The sequence below is a fragment of the Poecilia formosa genome, unplaced genomic scaffold, assembly GCF_000485575.1.
Source record: "Poecilia formosa unplaced genomic scaffold, Poecilia_formosa-5.1.2 Scaffold28, whole genome shotgun sequence".
NCBI classification, from domain to species: domain Eukaryota; kingdom Metazoa; phylum Chordata; class Actinopteri; order Cyprinodontiformes; family Poeciliidae; genus Poecilia; species Poecilia formosa.
The window spans coordinates 1,455,960-1,476,288 of record NW_006799967.1 but is presented as its reverse complement, the minus strand read 5'-3'; the positions used below and the strand labels follow the sequence as shown (position 1 = coordinate 1,476,288).

At 42.0% G+C, this 20,329-nt stretch overlaps 1 protein-coding gene across 4 annotated transcripts in view; it reads left to right on the top strand.

Annotated features, from left to right (window-relative positions):
- LOC103135941 (electrogenic sodium bicarbonate cotransporter 1) overlaps nt 1-20,199 on the top strand; it is a 35,011-nt gene extending 14,812 nt beyond the window's left edge. For 2 of the 4 annotated variants that reach the window (XM_016669807.1, XM_007548970.2), the window contains exons 4-23: nt 3,881-4,013; nt 4,989-5,149; nt 5,230-5,409; nt 5,657-5,755; nt 6,272-6,348; nt 7,835-7,992; nt 8,092-8,179; nt 9,591-9,745; nt 10,345-10,470; nt 10,946-11,120; nt 12,027-12,160; nt 13,528-13,790; nt 14,054-14,106; nt 14,227-14,412; nt 14,995-15,108; nt 16,263-16,424; nt 18,006-18,184; nt 18,475-18,547; nt 19,026-19,094; nt 19,960-20,199. In XM_016669807.1, the coding sequence (XP_016525293.1) occupies nt 3,881-4,013; nt 4,989-5,149; nt 5,230-5,409; nt 5,657-5,755; nt 6,272-6,348; nt 7,835-7,992; nt 8,092-8,179; nt 9,591-9,745; nt 10,345-10,470; nt 10,946-11,120; nt 12,027-12,160; nt 13,528-13,790; nt 14,054-14,106; nt 14,227-14,412; nt 14,995-15,108; nt 16,263-16,424; nt 18,006-18,184; nt 18,475-18,547; nt 19,026-19,094; nt 19,960-20,148 (2,774 nt within the window). In that variant the 3' untranslated portion in view covers nt 20,149-20,199. The remainder of the gene's footprint in view (nt 1-3,880; nt 4,014-4,988; nt 5,150-5,229; nt 5,410-5,656; nt 5,756-6,271; nt 6,349-7,834; nt 7,993-8,091; nt 8,180-9,590; nt 9,746-10,344; nt 10,471-10,945; nt 11,121-12,026; nt 12,161-13,527; nt 13,791-14,053; nt 14,107-14,226; nt 14,413-14,994; nt 15,109-16,262; nt 16,425-18,005; nt 18,185-18,474; nt 18,548-19,025; nt 19,095-19,959) is intronic. The other 2 variants (XM_016669809.1, XM_016669808.1) reach the window with 1 other exon arrangement.
- Nucleotides 20,200-20,329: the final 130 nt, after the last annotated feature.

Below are 20,329 nucleotides of genomic sequence, written 5' to 3'. Positions count from 1 at the left end.
GGAAGTCATGCTTTATAACTTTATTCTGACCGAGGGAAAGTTGATTAGAACTTAGAGAAATTGTTTTCAAAATAATTTTTGGGAGCTAATATTTCTAAAGAGCAACTATATCATAGAATGTATTATGTTATAGTAATTTTGGTAGGGCAACAAGAAAATATTTTATTTTAAGGCGTTATTTATGTATTTATTCATTTTTTTTTTTTTGTACATCTTTACCAGTGTTGCCAAAAAGGGTCTACGTCTGAGCCGGCAAAATGAGTGTGTAATGTCTGAATGTAGTTTAAATCTTTAAAATTAAGTTTGGTCATGGACAAAAACGTAAGTCTGTGGGAAGCTATTTCATTTAGCAATTAAGCTTATAAGGCCTTTACAGCTGCTCTGTATAACTCAGTAAATAACACTATGAATCTAAATGGTTTCTTGTTACCTTAGAATCAGTTCAGTCCACTTATAGAGGCCTAGTTAATTATATAGTTATTAGGTAATACACAGATTAAATACAAAATAAAACATGATGAACCCTCCTGCTTTTTCCACGCTGGTAATTGCAACAGAAAGCCCAGACTAACGCTGGTTGTTCATTCATCGACTCGGTGTTGGGCTGTAAAACAGCAGGCAGCGAGAAACAAGTGCAACCAAACGTGAGCAGCGAAGAGCGACTGCAACGGAACATTAAATTCCTCCCAAACACACTCATCCACACGCAGACTCCCACCTTCTCGTCGGAGTGTATCTCGGTAGGAAGCGTAAACAGTCTCGTAAGGTTGAGTGAGAGGACGGGCTCGTGTGTATGAAGAGCCACTGCCGGATTAAACATTTTTCCACTGTGGAGCCGTGAGCAACCCTGGTGACCCCATGGAAAATATTTGATGTTGGCTTTGGCTGTTTTGCCCTGTCCTGTCATGCCGTACGTAAGCTACGCCTCTTCCACTTTCTCAGGAGAAATAATCAGAAACTGGCTGTAATAAATACAGATTGGACCATTGCTCTCAGATGACTTATGCAGGATGTGTTAGAGTGAGGCACCATCGGATTAGATATGTGGGTAGCATTTCGTGCCGAACACGCAGTCCCGACTGAAAACACAAACACTTGTAGACAGTGCATACACAGCCGCCTTCCACTTCATAGATTTCCTGCTGTTTTGACCTTTATCTAAATCCCTGTAATCCTGTTGATTCATCCCACCACTTGTAAGCTGTTTCCAACCACAACTAAAGGTCTGGCTTTCGCTGAGCACCGGTTGTGGGCGACCTGAGACGTGCTTGGTGATTTGGTGCCCCGTGAGGTGGCGAGCAGTCCTGACACCGGAGATGTCCCGGGGACGTCTTTGGTCAGATCGAGATGTTTCACACAGGGGTAATACCCTATAAGTCAATCTCCCTTGCACTTATCTTGACCTTACTGTAGCTTAATTTTAGATTGTACGAGTTTAAAAACGACTGTCCTAAATTAAGGTGACGGAGCGCTATTTCAGGATTAGAAGGTTACAAGCCATGGTACGTCGTCAAAGTAGACTGCTGACTTGTACTGTGTACAAAAAGAGCTTTAAAAATAGACTCCTATGCCTTGCTACTTAACACGGTTGCACAACTTTCCTGGTAGTGTTAACATGAGTTATTTCCTATTATACAATGGAAAACTCTCTGTATGTAGGATGCAAGACAAAGGGAATTATTGGTTTTAGAGTATGCCTGAGCTTAATTCAAAGAAGAGCAAGAAGATAAATAAATGCTAATGCATGCCACTACACTTGATGATTTCCTGTTTAAGATTTCACTTTTCTCAGAAGGGAAGGGGAACGTTTTCCTCCTATGGGTGTGCTGCCAGAGTTTTCCCATCAAGCATCAATGGCTCTTTTCATACCAAACTCCGGATACAGAGTGTGTATCTAGCCTCTCTTGTAGATAACCAGAACATTACATTGTAACGATGAGAGTGAGACAGGGTTTCCTTTTTCCAGAAATACTCAACCAGTATCGTTGCATTTCCTAGGGTGTTCCTTACATGTGCTGGTACCCCCCAAAGGCCTCAGGAGCTGGTGTTTGGTTTGTAGGAGCTATGACATCACCCCGGTGAAATTTCTGAACACTTAACTCGTGCAGAATTCCTGCAGCTGTACGATGCACGTACCACCCGTCTAGAACGCCCCACCCCCACCGCCCAAGTCAAAGGCCAGATTCAAACCTGCCCTTTGACTTTAGCATTCCATGGCTCGCCGTTTCTTCCTTTCGAGACATTCCTTGTTGGATTTGCAATTGTGCTTTGGGAGGAGTATATGACTTAATGCTTCACCTCCAGTGCAAGCATTAAGCATTAAGCGTTTGTTCAGGGGAACAAACGCTTTCCCCTGAACAGTCCTGCTGCATGAGGCTATATTTTTAGTACTTAACAACCAGGTGCTAAGTACCTGGGGTATTAAAGCAATCTCAAATTGTAATGTTTCCACTGCCGTGGTTCATGGTTAGAGGTTTCTCTTGTCAGAAATGATCAGAAGATGAATTGATCGGTTTGGTTTGTCTGTCGAAAGTATTTTTTCACCATAAATGTCTTTTCCCATACAAAGCTATGCAGATCCAGTTTTTTCTATATTTTTTTATAAACACTTCAACATAATATTCAAGTGTATGGCAACTTGCTTATCCTTTTTTTTTTTTTTTTTGGAGATTTGTAGTATTTGCATTTGCTTGTTCTTTTAATCTTTTACAGTATGAATATGCCAACCCTTTCAGTTCTTGATTAAACCTTTGTTTCTTTTGCCAAGGTTTTAAGGTGGCACAATGTTTTTTTTTGTTTTTTTAATAAAAACTCTGTTATACCACATAATGAGTAAATGTAGGAAACTGCAGGTTTTGTGTGACATGCAACTTAGGTTTTCCTTCCTGGGAAAAAGAAAATGATGAACAATATCCAACCTGTACGTTTTTGTCAAGTTCTCGTTTGTTGATGAACATTTCAGCTAATTCCAATTTCATTTTAAGAACTATAAAATCAATGTTTAAAAATGCTTCTGAGCCTTCCTGCTGTAAAACATCTTTAATTGTTACCTTTGTTAGTATGAGACCCAATGAATCTCACACTGCCGAGAAAGCAGTTATCATGTCTATAGTAGCAATTAGCTCAGCTAGCGTTTCTAAAACAACTGTCTGTGTGTATTCTCACTCTGAGGCTAAAGATCCTTCCTGAAATGTGAGACTTAAAGGGAAGGATTGAAATAGAGAAACTTTTCGGTGCTCCGTTCTGCCTTACTGTAACCTGCTGAACGTTTCCTCTCTGACGCGTGTTGTCATCCAATATCTTGGTATTTCAAGCATTTCTGTGTATGGAAGAAGATATCTAGATATGGTCACTTAGGTTTTGTGACATAACAGACAATTAGATTTTAATAACTCTTTTATAAAAGAAAAAAAAACTTTTCTTTTTAGATTTTTCACCCTGAGAGTAAAGGACAAATTGGCTACTGTAAAATAACCAATCTCCACATGTAATGATACCTTTGAATTCAGATTTAATATGCACTTGTGAAATGTTTTGAAAGTTGCACGAATCAACTCTTTATTTGCACTTCTTACAGTTTATAGCTCACTAACCGAGTGGCCAACATAGCATTGTACCATCTTCATATCTTAGCATGGTCCTTTACTCTTTGAATGCAGACGTTTGGGACTAACATGTTGTTTTTGTTTTGCCAACTTCAGATAAAATTGTCCCACAGCAATTAACAAAACCTGATTTTTCAAACTATTATTTTTTAACACATTCAACATGTGTGTGACGACATTCCTCAATTCAAGCTTTGTTTTGCAAGACAGCGCAGGTACGAAACATGCTTTACTTGATTTTGAGAGTCCTAACCTCGCAACTCTTCCCTGTGTAGTTTCTCCAGCTGAGAGGATTCGGTTCATTCTGGGAGAGGAGGATGACGGCCCGCCGCCCCCGCAGCTCTTCACAGAGCTGGACGAGCTCCTGTCCGTGGACGGCCAGGAGCTGGAATGGAAAGAAACGGCCAGGTGAGCCACTCGGCTGTCGGCCCCTCGGCCCAACTCCTCACTGCTCTCCAATGGGCAGAGTTGGGAGAAATTTCCTGCTTCACAGTCCTGAATGTGGAACACAATCCCAACATGTTTTATGATGGTGTAAGGAAATAGGTTGCACTCCAGTGAACTCCCAGTATGTTCTTATCTGATCGCGTTTTGCGCTACCTGCCCTGTGAGACCAGGAAAGGGCTCAAACTCCCACATGATCCCAACAGGATTTACTTTGGCACAGGCCCAACCTTTAAACTCTGTAACTACTTTTCCACGGCTTGTTTTTCAATGAGATACAGGCATCAGTTCGAGCTATTTCTAAAGAAAAGCGTGTTTCTGTAACGTTGACGCACGTAGTCAATGTTACAAGGCCGGAGAAATTTCCAAGGTGATAACAGATGCTCCTTACAAGTTAAAATTCGTTCCTATTTAAGGAAGCAAGGGTCAAATGGGAGTGTCTGCAGATGAACTCCTACAAGTGAATGGTGTCTCCTCTTTAGGCAAGACGGCAGGTCGCAGACATGTGGACGACGGCCAAAGGGATACTCTATCCCGAGAGGAAACCCCATCCTCTGGCCTCATGTGAATAGTTCTTTGTACCAGTGACATGTGATGCGTTATTATTAAAAAAAAGAATCCTTGTCCCGGGGTTGTACCCTGAGGACAAGCTTAGCCAAGGTGCCAACGAAGTCTCGTTTCACCAAATGATCCATGTGTGTGGTCTGAGCACCACCGAACACTGGCTTCATCCCTCTGGTACCTTTCTCCTTTTTTTTTTTTTTTTACAGCCACTGATTTAAGTTTTTACCTGCAGGCTTTTGTTTACCATTTGGAGTGTGACCAATTCAAAAACAGGAGCTGTAGCAAAGACAAACACGCTCTGTGCCTTTTTGGGTGTTGTCCAAGCAACTCTTGACATTGTCCCTTGCCTCTTTGTCTTCATCGTGCTTCATCTAGGTGGATTAAGTTTGAGGAGAAGGTGGAGAAAGGTGGAGAGCGTTGGAGCAAGCCTCATGTCGCCACGCTGTCCTTACACAGCTTGATGGAGCTCAAAGCGTACATCGAGAAGGGGACAATCCTGCTAGACATGGAGGCGTCCACACTGCCACAAGTTGTCGGTCGGTGGAGTCAACGCACAAAAAAAATCCACTGTTTTGCGGACGTCGCTGTCCTAATCCTTCACGTCTCCATTTTACAGAGATGATCACCGACAGCCAGATTGAGACCGGTCAGCTGAAGGCAGACCTAAAGGAGAAGGTGGTGTACACGCTGTTACGAAAGCATCGCCACCAGACCAAGAAGTCCAACCTGCGCTCTCTTGCCGACATCGGCAAGAGCGTTTCCAGCGCAAGCCGGCTGTTTTCAAATCAGGAAAATGGTAATACCGATTTTCCTGGATTTTAGTTGTCGTCAATTCAAGCATTTCTTCCATTTATAGCCAAGTTTCTCCAAACACTAACCACCTTTTCTACACTAATAGTTTTCTGATCCAATCTCTTTTCCTTCTTTTCTTCTTCCCCGCCCTTCCAAACTCTTTCTTCTTTCCCTTTTTTCCTGCCTTTCTTCCCCTCTCTCTTGATCTTCCCGGGGTCTGTGCTGTCTTCCTGCGTCCGGGGTGGGGACAGCACCGCGCTCCTCCTTCGATCACTCTGTGCCTTGTTTAATACCACAAGACGCGACGGAGTCATGCGAGGTCATGAGGAGCTCCAGCATGGGACACCTCTGTAAGTGAGGTCACAGCCCGCCAGCTGAGAAGCGGCACATGAGTGAAAACACGGGACAGAGCAGAGCCTCACTGACATTTACATTTAGACGCGTAGACTTACTCGAATGTGGACGCACTCTTACTAGAATGTACTAGAATATTTGTTGGGCAACAGAGATTGTTATCGTCTCTGTTTTCTGCCAATAACGGCGAAGGAGTAAAATTCCAAAGTTTACACTCTCTCTCTATTTGCCAATAGTTGCTTAAGCAGCATGTGTCTGCTGACGCCTACAAGCAGCAGCCCTGAGATGACCACACAGCCCAGCTCTCCTCGCTGAATGAACGGCCATCTGGCATTACTTGTTAAGCTTAATCCTTGCCACATTTAGCTGATATTTCTGGCTCCTTCTGTATGCCCGACTCATGCTTTTCTTTACTCTTGCTCACCTCCCGTAAGGCAGAAAATGTCTAATTCACTGCGTCGTCCTGTCTTTTTGATTCAAACAATGCATATATGTATACGGTCTATCTGCAGGTAGCCCTACCACGACCCACCGGAACCTCACCTCCAACAGCCTGAGCGATTTCTCTGATAAACCAGAAAAGGATCAGGTAATGTGAAAGCACCATCCACATCCACATGTATAGATTTTTACCATAACCAGGCGGTTGTACCAACAGTTACCTCTCCAGACTTTTTATTTAATTCTCTCTTCCCGTCCTCCTCAGGGTGTATAGTTGAAATATAAACACAATTCTTGATTTTTTTCCAATTAAATATTCCTCTGGCTGTAAATATGGGTAAATTGAGTCGAGTGACTCTTCTTTGTGTGTTGCCGTGTCGATAAACATGCGAATGAATTGCATGAATATTATGTTCTCTAGTGTTTCCCATTTTGAAGATTCAGATCGACTATTTCTGCCACCGCCATGGTTCAGGACGGAGTAGCTCTCTGTAAGTTGTTATCATAGTGACGGTGACGGATCCACAGCAGGAGATAAAAGCAGGGCAGATCCGGTTAAAATGTAACAACTTTTAATAACTCTTTGGATGTGCTCAACCATTTTGGCCTTAACTACGTCCTTTTTTATTTATCCTTATTTTAGCTCTTAAGCTGTCGTCTAATTTATTCACCGATTTGATGTAATACTATTGTTTACTTCTTATTAGTCATTTGATGGCCTCAGCTTAAAAGAATTTGACCTGAATAAAGAGCAGCAGGCACATGATTCCTTGGATGTGGGAAGCGGACAGCGGCAAAGCGTTTCTATCACAACACTGCCTAATTAACCAAAACCTCTCAACCATCTGATGCTAGTGCACACACACATACAGATTTTTTTATGCTCTTATTTTATTTTTTTACACTTGAAACCAAAGTCAAACAGTTGAACCCTTAGTGTGCTAAGATACAGATATTTGTTTTACAGAACAACTCCATTGCTTATTGATGATTCTAAGCATTTTGCTTGCAACACAATTGCACCACGTTTTGCTCATTTCGCACAGTTTCCTGATTGGGGAGGCAGTAGAGGGTTGTTGTCCTGGAGTGCATTGCCCTACCTCGATGAACCGGTGTAACTCCTGGGTGGGGTTGGCGGTACTTTTCACGCGGGTTCTTTTTTTATCAAAGTAAAAGTCAGAATGAGTGCCTTCAACTACGAGTTCGAGGCAAGACGAGACTTTGCACCGTGTCTTTAATGTGCTGCAACCTATGGGTGTTTTTAGGATTGTAACAAATAGGATAACATGTGTATTTGTCCCCTTGTCAACTACAAAGTAAGACCAGTGTAGACTTTGGATATACGTGCTTGTCAGCTTTGTTTATTGGATGGCATAAAGTCAAGATGCGTTTTGCCACATAATTCAAGTAAAGGGCAGACACCACCGCTGTTCTACATGCTTAAAGGCAATAAAAGCAACAATACTTTCTTTGTCTTGTCGGCATGTTTTCATAATCTTAAAATGGATATTGGATGAATCCTATGTGCTTCATAAACCATCTTGCAAGCTAAGTATTGATCCTGAGGGTATTCTATGTTATTCCACTGCCTCACACATTCACTCTGTCTTCTCTCTCTCTGATTTGTTCCACAGCTGAAGAATAAGTTCATGAAAAAGTTGCCCCGCGATGCCGAGGCATCAAACGTGCTGGTCGGAGAGGTGGACTTCCTGGAAACCCCGTTTGTTGCTTTTGTCCGTCTGCAGCAGGCCGTTATGCTGGGAGCGCTTACTGAAGTCCCCGTGCCCACGAGGTACTCTGCTGTAAAAATCCTCCCGTGACCTACTGATGTCGCACGGAAACATGAATTAAACAAAACAAAACTAAATGAATACTTTCATGTCGTACCTAGATTTATGTTTGTTCTGTTGGGACCTAAAGGAAAGTCCAAGTCTTACCGAGAGATCGGAAGAGCAATCGCTACCCTGATGTCCGACGAGGTAAGTCGATATTGAGAATATGTTTTTTCTTAAAAACTATGGAAGAGATGTCCAGATCAAGATATTTCTTGTCTGCCAATACTAATTTAGTCATTTAAGAATAGACATTTGGTAAATACTAAGACCCAGTTTAGTAATACGCCAAAGGTAAAATAAAAATCAGTGTTTGCTACATGCTCCATTTCACCACCTGGTTTGTATTAGTTTTCTCCTGGTGTCAAATTTAACTGATTCACCAATAATGTTCATAATCTGTACAGTCTGCTGTCATTAATAAATTCCCCTCTTGCTCCTGCCGCAGATGTTTCCATGCTAGGCTAACGGTTGTTTTATAGTGTCACGCTTTGATTGTCGTCTCGTATTTTAAAGCAGTTCCAGGTGATCGTTTGTGGAAAACGGTTTAAAAAGTTGGTTTCTTGCTTCGTAAAGTTTACCTTATTTTCGCTTCGTACGTCTTAAACTTTAACGACCAGAGTTTCCGCTGCTTTCTGTGCAACCTTCTGAACATGGAGCACGTGACGAACCACGGAAAGGCAGAAAGCCACAGCAGCCAGTAAAGCATCTCTCTGCCCCGTTAACGTTATTGTAAAGGCCGAACACTAGGTTTGTTTTGGAAAACTCAGATTTGTTGAATCAGTAAAATGATGCGGTTAGACTATCTGGCACCCTGGCAAGCAGTGCACAGGAACAAACTGGTTGTGATTTTATAAAATTGGCCACGTAGCTTGTTTTCTACCAATAAGGAAACAGTCCTGCTGTCGGCCAACTTCTAGCTGAAATTATAAGCAAAACGATTGGAGTAAAGCATTTCTTCAATCTTCCTGCTTAGTGTCTTTCGTACACCTGCCACAGTATTTGTCAGAAAGATCGACGCCTTCAGCATTTTTAATACTGGGAGCACGTGGCCTGCATTTTTCCCACAGGCCTCAGCTCTCCCGTTCACATGCTCTCTGTTGATACAGTAGTTTTAGGAAGAGTTTGCTCTGGGTTTCCTCAAGTTAAACTTTACCCCCTCAGCTCCCACCAGAACGGTGGTGTCGCAGGTTTATCAGATGTTTGAAGTATTTTTGACTCGCTGCCTGACATGTTGTTTAGTGGTAGTACTATACACACTGGGAGGCTCGGTGCTGGCGTAAACCCGTATGTGTGTGTGCATTGGGAAACATCTGCATAGCGGTGATTTTTAGGTGCCATAAATTACAGTCAGTGACGTGCTGTACCCTTCGCTCAGGGAAAACAAAGCTATTAGGAAATACTTTTTTTCCACTCAGTTGTTGAAGTTGCAGATTTTATTTGTTTATTTATTTTTTCTGTTTGTTTCTGTTTCCAGGCACTGGATTGCAAAAAGAAAAAAGAAAAGCACACGTTCATTTCTTAAATGGTAATCGGTCGGTTTTTGTTTCAATCAAAGGTGTTTCACGACATCGCCTACAAAGCGAAAGGCAGGAAGGACCTGCTGGCTGGAATCGATGAGTTCCTGGACGAAGTGATCGTCCTTCCTCCTGGCGAGTGGGACCCCGACATCAGAATCGAGCCGCCCAAGTCCCTTCCCTCCTCAGACAAAAGGTCTGATCTGATCCGCATTATATTCCAAATTAAAGAAGCTGCCATTCATTTGATTAGCCGCCACGTGACACCTTTTGTTTTAGTTTTGGACGCCTAACTTTGTATTTTCAGATTTTACATTAGCGAATGGAAACATTTGGACGAAGCCTTTAAAGTAAACAAACCGACTCAGCTGTTTGACATGTTGCGTAATGCATACGTTCCCGTCAGAGGCCTCACATCAAACAAAACCAAATAAGACCATGTGGGCGTGTGATCCTCTGAGAGCAGAACATTTAATTAAATATCAAAAGTGAAGCAATCTATTTTGACGTGAATGCCTTAGGATCTTGAGTAATATTCATAAAATCTGTTGTGTTTCCACAAAATGGATCACTGCTTCAAAGTAAAAAAAATATGTCTGCCAGAAGTGAAGAAGAGAGTTTCTTTAATAAGTGCTGGTCGTGTTTTTCTAAGTGCTGGTTGTGAGACTTTGCCACACAACAAAAGACAAATTTATTTTTGCCACGCATCTTTATGCTAAACATTTATTGAATCGTAGGCTCTTTTTTTTTCTTCTTTAATCTGAAGACAATACATTTTTTTGTGTGCTTTTAAAGAAAGAACATGTACGCCGGAGGAGAGGCTCCTCAGATGAACGGGGACACCCCCCACGATACGGGACACGGAGGCGGAGGAGGTGGAGGAGGGCACCAAGTGGGAGAGGAGCTGCAGTGCACAAAAAAGTAATTCGAATTTTTCATACCATTGTGAAATCATTATAAGTGGCGAGACAAGTTCAAATGAGAACGACAGGAGCTGACACCTTAAAAAAAAAAAAAAGAAGCATGGTATGTTTTTGAATTTTCTTGTGGAAAGTTTTTGACAGATGAGTGTATTAGCATCATTTTTTATAATCCTGATTGTCTCCAATTGCTGTCAGGACGACACATGTCTGGTGTCAAATGAAAGTCTTTCAGCCTTTGTCCTCCAGTAAACTTTTCAGTCAGGAACAAGGAACTACAGAACAATGGACGCACTTCACAGCTGAATAACCTTATTGTGTTTCTTTTGTTCAGAACATTCCCCCTCTTATGAAACTGTGACAGAAACGTATCCAGGCCAATCTTTAGCACACCTTGTGCACCTCCAATGTCTTTGATCAAACTGAGCTGTCATGTGAAGCTGAAAAACTCCAACGGCTCTCTCTGTCTTTTTAAGGTTTTGCGGCGGTCTTATCCTGGACGTGAAGCGAAAGCTGCCGTTTTTCGCCAGCGACTTTTACGACGCCCTCCACATTCAGTCTCTGTCTGCCATCCTGTTCATCTATCTGGGCACGGTCACCAACGCAATCACGTTCGGAGGCTTGCTCGGAGACGCTACAGACAACATGCAGGTAGCCTTACTCGTCAAAATGCCTTCGTTTGATTAAGGAAGCGGGGAGGACATGAGGACGATGTATAAAGTTCAGTACCTGGGCGGCCGGATGTTACCTGTTAACTTTAAGTCATTTAAACAATCCCAAGTTTTGACGCAGAGTCAATGGACGCTGACTTGGCATCGGCCGTCAGCTGAGCTCATCGTTCCGTCATCGCTGCTCGTGTTAAACCAATTTTGTCTCTTCAGCTGCTAAGCCATGCTAATTTAAGGCTTAGAAGCTCAAAGTAAATCCATTTGCTGAACCAAACTGCGGATTCCTTTCAGGAATTTCTAACTTATCTATAATACCACGCAGGGTCGGCCGCTGTCATCCACATGCACCTGTTAGGTGACGGCCTGTCTGGCGGGAGCCGTACTTGCGTTGGCCTCTGCTGTGACGGACACATGCAGAGAGCATCGGCCGTGTGCGGGGGATTTGCCAGAGCTGTAAATAACCACAGATCCAGATTACTCAGCCATTGTAGCCACAGCATGGGTGTTAAATGAACCCCCCACCTTCAATCCTGGACTTCATCACTCTTCCACGATCCTGTTTTCTAATTTGGGTAAAGAGGGAATCCCTGCCCTGGGATAGCCTTTCTTAGTCATTGCTTCAGAGCAATGACTGCTGTTCATTGTTCTTCTCAACATTATGTTGTAAACTAATAAACATTTAATGGGCCCACCCCAATTTATGCTATCTCCAAGAAAAACTAAAGTGTCATCTGCATAAGAACAAATTTAGCGTCGACTTGTGACGGTAAAGCTGTACAATACTTGTGATAAAATGTGTTTCTGGTACATTTATAGTCATAATTTGCTTCAATTCTTCTCTGTCACCTCGGTGAAAACAACCTTAACTTGTTTTTGATGTGCGCCGCAGGGAGTGTTGGAAAGTTTCCTCGGTACGGCGCTGTCAGGAGCAGTGTTCTGCCTGCTAGCAGGTCAGCCCCTGACTATCCTCAGTAGTACAGGCCCGGTGCTTGTGTTCGAAAGACTTCTCTTCAATTTCAGCAAGTGAGTACCTCCCAGTGAACCCTAGTCAGTCACAGGATTTCTCCTTTAACTGGATAGTCATCATGCAAACATGATGTAAGGAATAAAGACAAGAGGGAAATTGCGTTGAGAATCCAGAGCAGCAGCTCTATGGTATATGAAACTATCAACACGTAGAGCACGGATGTTTCTTTTTTTTTTTTTTTTTAGATTGCTGCAAGTGGGCCGATATTTCCTGCTGTAAATCTCTTGGCACTTATAGATTGTTTGCAGAACGGTTTGACTGTTAGCTTCCTGTTCTGATTGATTAGACAAGAACAGCGTTAAACCTTCTTATTTAGAACACGATGTTGGGCACACTGCAAAAAAACAACAAAAAAACATAAATAAACACTGGTTCCTGTAATAACGCTGAACTCAGCAGCGTTATTACGATGAGTGATCTTTCCTCACGCGATGATAAAAAATTGTACGTACAGAATCATTTCACAATCGTACAGAATCATTTCACAATCACCAAAGGCTGTGCAATGCCGACGTGTCTCTCTTGGCTCTGCTTTAAGCCCCTCAGTCGGTCTTCTAGCATTACCAGACAACATGCTGACTCTGTTCCGTTATCAATAATTCACTCTCATTTATTTTTGTGCTGTGAGTGGAGAATGTTGTGGGTGTCTGTGCCCTGCAAGCGGTTCCAGCGTTGGTAGCAGCTGCTAGGCTGCACACAAGCGTTTCTTGCCCTGCGCCACAGATGCTAAATAGATAAAAGCGTGTGGTGCAGTTGCATGTGGAGCCCTTTAATTTAGGGTTTTGCTTTCTCCATCGAAGAGCTGTCATGGGCCTGGCACGACATTATCATAATAACATGGTACTTAACCATGAAGGTATTTACACAAATATATTTAACAAAAATGTTAATTACTTTTATTTAAAACAGAAAAGTAGCAGTTATTTCTACTGCTGCTTAAATAATATGACATCAGCTACAACAGGTGCATCTAAAATCTTTGACTTGGAAATAGATGTTATTAATAGAATAGATGTTATTAATAGAATAGATCTTAGTAATAGAATAGATCTTATTAATAAAATTGCGTCTGTCAAAAGCAGGACATTGAGGAAGGTTGGAGATTATTTCAAAACTTCTAAAGTTGTAACCCAAGCCCAAGAAGCTAACACTAGCTTGTTAGTCAGCTAACATTAGCTTGTCTGCTGCAGCTAATGCTGCGTGGAGTTTGCTTAAAAAGAATATTGTATTGTATCACAAAAGCTTTTGTTCACTGAGTTTGTGTTAAAAATCTGAATTCTCAGAGGCGTAGCGGTCTCTTTAAGTTGCCACTTTCACTGAAACTACTTTGTTTTTTGTCTCCCCCCCCCTCATCCGCACTCAGAGACAATGGTTTCGACTACCTCGAGTTTCGGCTGTGGATCGGCCTGTGGTCTGGTTTGTTCTGCTTGGTGCTGGTTGCCACCGATGCAAGCTTCCTGGTGCAGTACTTCACACGCTTCACAGAGGAAGGCTTCTCTGCGCTTATCAGCTTCATCTTCATCTATGACGCATTCAAGAAGATGATAAAGCTGGCTCACCACAACCCCATCAACTCGGAGTTTGATCACAACCTCATCACTCAGTACGACTGCCGCTGCGTAGCGGGTACGTATCCCGCAGCTTGACAGTCCAAACCCGGTCACCGTGGTGCTGATTGATGTTGCTGAATTTGTCATGGTGTCGGGACTTGTGTGTTATTTACACGTCTGCGTTGGAAATAACAAATGACACCCCTGCTGACTTTCCCATCCTCTACAACAGATTTAAACTGACAAAGAGCGATTCAGCCGACATCAAAAGCATTCCCGCTTCACTGATTAGATATCATTGTTCCTTTTTTCTTTTTTTTCTTTTTTTTTTCCTTCTAGGTAATTCATCAACACTCCTTGATACTTCTGCCTGGACAAACCGTACCGATCTGGTATGTGGTGTCCTTGTCCTCTAAAAACACAAAATTGAACGGTGTTAACAGCCTGGATTCAGGGATCGGTTTTTCAAACTTTTTCTCACCCAACTCTTTGTTTACTCCCGGCCTCTCCAGCAGGAGAACGCCACCTGGGCGTCCCTGACCCAGCATCAGTGTAAGGAGTTCGGAGGGCTGCTGGTCGGAAAGGCCTGTGACTATGTGCCTGACATTACCCTGATGTCCTTCATCCTGTTCCTTGGGACCTACACCTGCTCCATGGCTCTGAAGAAGTTCAAGACGAGTAGATTCTTCCCCACAACAGTGAGTGATGAACAATAGCTCATCTTTGACTGAGCTAAAGAACGGGCAAAGCTTTCGGTCTGTAATTCTGCAAACTGGTAGAGATACAGAAGAATTTCAGCTGTATTGGCAGCTAAAGGCTCTGCAGACTATCGACTCTAGGGGGTGCTATACCACTGGAAGCTGTGCTTCTGACATTTTTGATTGTACAACACCAGGCCCAAAATCGGGGTGTCTCTGAACCTTCAGAGACGCATAAAGACAGTTACAAAGTCGGCCTTCTATCACCTGAAGAACATTTCTAGGATCAAAGGACGAAAGTCCAAGCAAGATCTAGAAACTTATCCGTGTGTTTGTCTTTTGTCTACGCTGCATCCCCAGAAGCAAACATGGAGAAGCAGCATTCAGCTTTTATGCACCACAAATCCACAACAAACTTCCAGAAAACTGCAAAGATGCCAAAACACCTAGTTCTTTTTTTAAATCGAGACCAAAAACCCAGTGGTTTAGATTTATCTTTGATTAGTAATAGGTGGAACATTTTCAGCTATTTTTTTCCCCTTAAAATAAATTCTCTAACCTAGAGTGATGTCCCCTGTCCAGGTGAGGAAGCTCATCAGTGACTTTGCCATCATCTTGACCATTCTTCTCTTCTGTGGCATTGACGCCTTGGTCGGTGTGGACACTCCGAAGCTCATAGTGCCTAGTGAATTTAAGGTAATCGCTACACATTTCATATACACATAGATGCATGGTTTTCAATGTGGGCTTGACACCTTGGTGCTGGATATGCTTTAGACCAGGGTTGTCCAAACATTTTGACACACGGGCCAAAATCGTCGACTCAAAACGACTTGAAGGCCAAAAAATATTCTTATCAACTCAACAATAAACTAAGCATGTGATTTTTTTTTAGTTAAATAAATAAAGTAGTCAGATTTGTTGTTGGGAAGGGGTGTGGATATTATTATTGCTACGAAAAAAGTTGTTTTGCAAATTTTCAAACTGGAAAAACTATAACCTTTAGTCATTTCTGAGCCATAAAATCAATATGCAGTTTATTTGAAAACTCTTGCTGTTTTAATCCATGTTAAATACATTAATTAGAAGCAGATTTGGATGCATCAAACTCAGCTTTTGAGTAAAAATGAATGGATGTGGTGCTTGCTTGCAAGAGAATGCAAAGAGCGTGGTCATTCAAAGACCAGTGATTGTTTTATTGCCAACATTTTTTTTTATTGTGAGAAAATCTGATAATTTTGCCCCAACTAAAAATGGAATAGTCTCCTTTTACATCCGACACCTGTGGTGGGTTGGCCAAACATGCCGTTCTTGAACTGAAGTCAGTTTGGGGGCCTCACACGGGCCCCCGGGACGCTGGACGCCCCCTCCACCTTAGACAAAGGCCGGTGCTGTGGTGAGCAGAGTGCTGTTTCCTTAGATTACACCGTTAATGATCCATGTTTCTGCAAGAAAGCCTCCCTAATTCCTTAAAGTCCCCTGCTCAATGCGCTCTTTGTAGTTTGCTCAGTTGGACACATATTACCTTGAAACTAAGACACAGGCATGCTTGGAAATTTCTGAGCTCAAATGTTGGACGGCTGGCTGGCAGGCCTCCCTTTCGGTGGAGGAGTGGGCAAAAGGTGATTACAGGTGATGTGAGAACTGACGCTCTTCTCGTTGCGAGCACAGAGACGGCTTTCTTTGCCCGTATTAATGCGCAAGTAATCGAAACCTACGGAGAGTTTGGGTACCTGCTACCTTAATTTCATGCTTCGGATGTTAGCCATGTTCTTGCATGTGGATTGTCCAGCAGAAGTATTGACCATTACAACTAACGCTTTTTTTCCTCTTTATTTTTCTTTATTCAGCCCACAAGTCCAGCACGGGGCTGGTTTATTCCTCCTTTTGGAGGAAACCCCTGGTGGGTGTACCTGGCAGCTGCACTTCCTGCCCTCTTGGTCACGATTCTGATCTTCATGGATCAGCAGATCACTGCAGTGATTGTGAACAGGAAAGAACACAAGCTAAAGGTAGGCAGTTCACCTGAACATTGTTAAATGTACGAAGAAGATCTTTATGTCTGTCGTACATCAGTAATCACATTTTGTTTTTAAGGAAAATTGAACATTTTGACCTTGTAAAGTACTCCAGTGACAAAAGGTTCATTTTTGAACCACCAACTTAAAAATATTCTGGAGCTGTATATGATAACCACTTTTAAATTACATTGAAAAAAAGATGGTGAAGACAAAGAGCTCAATAATAAATGAGGCGTTTAAGTACATGGGGGAGAAATGACTCTTTTTTTAAATTTAAGCTAGTTTTCATTCATTCACAAAGGTGGGTAGTGTAGAGAATAAAATCATTAAGTTCTGGCTCATTATAGTCTCTTGTGCTCCCTGATTCAATGATTCCATTCGTGGAAACAAAAGCCACACAGAGATGACAGTCAACGCTCCACGTCATACATTTTCAGAGTTTATTCTTACATTTAAAAGTGTAACATGACATCAACAACACAGACACTTCAAAGACGTCTTTGGAGAGTTGCAAAAGCAAATCTGGTTTGTTCCTCACGTGCACAAACTTTTATGGTAAAGACGTATTCTTCTCTTTAATTTATTCAAATAAGGCGTATCTTTGCTCATCCAACCAGGAGCCGTCTCGGACCCTCTTAAAAGTTAGAAACTCCCTACAATTTGTTTTCAAGATCGAACATCAGTTGTCCCTTTATCTAAACAAAGTGGAAGTGGAGCTTCTCCTCCATTGGCCTGAACTCATGTTGTTTTATGGCTCATCGCAGATCAGTGTGAAAGCTGGACCTTCTCCTGATTCTTTCCCACACAGACAAAAGGGCAGATCAAAAGATTCAGCAGGCAATCTGCTATAGCTACAGGTAACATAAACATTAGTCCAAAAACTATATTTAGGCTATGTCAATCAAGACATGTTGTTAAGTTTTAAAACTAGCATATTTTAAATGTATTTTCTTAACAGTATATACAATACAACACAAAAATATTCACAGCTGTTTAAGCTTTTTCCTTAAGTTATGTGAAAGGCCAACTCATTTAGTCAGTAGTGCCAGGCGTTTCACATTTTTACTCAAGTAAAAGTAAAAAGTAGTCCTCGGATTTAAAAAAAAAAAAAAAGGTCTTTGGTTAAAAGGCAACTTGAGTACCGAGTAACTGATCAAAACTTCGATCACTTAATATTTTTTAAAAAATGACATCATTAGATAAACCAAAACCTAAAGTTATGTGGAAATGTTGGTATTTTAAAGACCAAAATGAAAATAATTCCTACAAATAACATAACTACAAAACAACCAAGTCCATCAAAAGAACAAATTTTTTTCCCAAAAAAATTTTTTTTTCAATATAAAACATACAATGCAGGTGTGTGAATCTTTGGTTAAAATAAGCTTGTTTTGAATTCAACGAAGTCCCTCGTAGTGGGCCGAGTATCCAGAAATCTCTGTAGTAACAGTAGCGATCCTTCATTATTCAAGTAAAATTAAAAAATACATCATAGTAAAAACTTGCATCTACTCCAGTAGATGCAACCATCACAACCCTATCAAACCCGTTGTCTTCTCTGTTCGTGCTCAGAAAGGGGCCGGTTATCACCTGGACCTGTTCTGGGTGGCCGTCCTGATGATTCTCTGCTCCTTCATGGGGTTGCCATGGTATGTAGCTGCTACCGTCATCTCCATCGCCCACATCGACTCTCTGAAAATGGAGACCCAGACCTCCGCCCCTGGAGAGCAGCCCAAGTTCCTGGGCGTCAGGTGAGTGGTTGCTTCATTTTTATATATTTCTTCTATCATATTTACGGCCCTTTTTTTTCACGTGTTTTCAAGTATTGGTGAGAAGTTCTGATCAGTTTCCATGACGTCGTCGTCGATCTCTATAGCTGACGACAGAAATTTCCATAACATCGTTTTTAATGAACTTTTACCCCCTTTTATGTGCTTAGAACCCATCATAAAGCTTCAGAAGTCAGAGTCCTTGCATGTGAAAACTTTCAGGCTTTACAAATGACGCTGATTTTCCTATTTCTTCCCCCCCCTCCATCCAGGGAACAAAGAGTCACTGGCATCTTTGTGTTCCTCCTGACAGGACTCTCCGTCTTCATGGCTCCTATCCTGAAGGTATTCCGTCCAGCTCCTAATTCCTCCATGGAAACGCGGATTACAGTCCGTCCCTTTTGGACAAGCTCTCGTCACTTGTCTTTATTTTTTAAAAATCATTTAAAATCTTCCGCTCATCCGATTAGAAGCCCCCGTACCTGAACTAATTCGATGTGAAATTCATCAGGACTTTAAGCTCCAGTTGGAGAAGAGTGTAGAGTTTCCATTCCCTCATTAAGCTGGGAAAGAACCTGAGCGGAGGCTGTTGTTGGAGCTGCTGCGCCCCCTGGTGGCCATTTATTTTCCAGGCGTGGAAAAGTAGTTTTCCCTCAAACTGTTGTCTAATCTGTTATCTGTGAGCTACTTTCTACTTTAAACTAGCTGGAGCTTTAACACACAAAACTATTCTATTTTCTTATTTATAATTTAACTTTAGCTGCTGATACTACATTCATCTTCATGTATAAAACGGACATCGTTTTTGCTTTGTTGTCTGCAGTTCATCCCGATGCCTGTTCTCTATGGTGTGTTCCTCTATATGGGCGTGGCGTCTCTCAATGGTGTCCAGGTGAGTTGCTCCACTCTAACTAGCATTGGTACTTAGCTTATACTTTACAGTGCCTTTTTCATAGCCCTCTGTGCGTCTCACATTTGGTGTTGCAATAATAAACTTCACAGTTGCTCGTTTTGTGCAGCAAACCATCAGGAAGTGGATAATTGTGAACTTTTCTTTTTGTTACAAAAAAAAAGAATTGTCTAAGGAGGAAACTGTGCATTTGAATTAAATACAAAATAAATTTGTGTGCCAGGATGGGCTGAACACAAACGCACAAATCCACACTTTTCAGAATATTGTTAGTATTTACAAAAACTCAAATCATTTTCTTTTCACAGTTATGCAAATACTCTGTTTTGGGCTGTCTCATACATTTTCCCGCCCTCCAAAAAGGTTTCCATTTACATTCAGTGTAGTTGCAACAGCAAAGAGGAGTTAATATTAGTATTGGTAGGCACTAGGTATTGTCATAGCAACAAATGTACATAACCTGAAGAGAGCCAAACTATTGAATGAGTAACTGTAACTATAAACCTTAATTGTATATTCTTGGCATATAAATACTGTTGTACCTTCAGTATCACCTGTTCTTGTGTAGATTCTGGTCCATCAGTGTTTAAATCACTGATCAAAAGTTGGGTATTCCTGCCAGAATTGAAACCAAACAGCTGAACAGAGATTCGTGACGGGCTGGCCCTCCTTTTGTAAAACGACAGGCTTGTTCTCTGTTGCTTTTTACTTCCAGTAAAACCAGTTAAGAACCAGTTCTCAGGCGCCAGCCTTTCTCTGAACGCTTTTGTGGAAAAAACCCCACAACAGAAGTACTGATTTCTTTTCATTTCACTTTTTTCATCTCATTGTCTGAAAACCCCGACAGTTCATGGACCGTCTGCAGCTGCTCCTCATGCCAGCCAAGCACCAGCCAGACCTTATCTACCTGCGCCATGTCCCCCAGAGACGCATCCACCTCTTCACCTTCATCCAGGTCCTGTGCTTGGCTCTGCTCTGGATCCTCAAGTCCACCGTGGCCGCCATCATTTTCCCCGTCATGGTGAGGATCGCCTGACGTGTAGCCGAGTGAAAAATGAAGCGCAAAGGACAGGGCCGGACCGCGTGTCTGAAAAAACGTACCACGAGAAAAACGTCCGCTGGCATCGATTAAATGTCAATATCATTGATTGTTTATTATTTTTTGTTTTAAATATCTGAAATACTACCAAACTGGTAGCGTGACCTTTCCTGTTTTA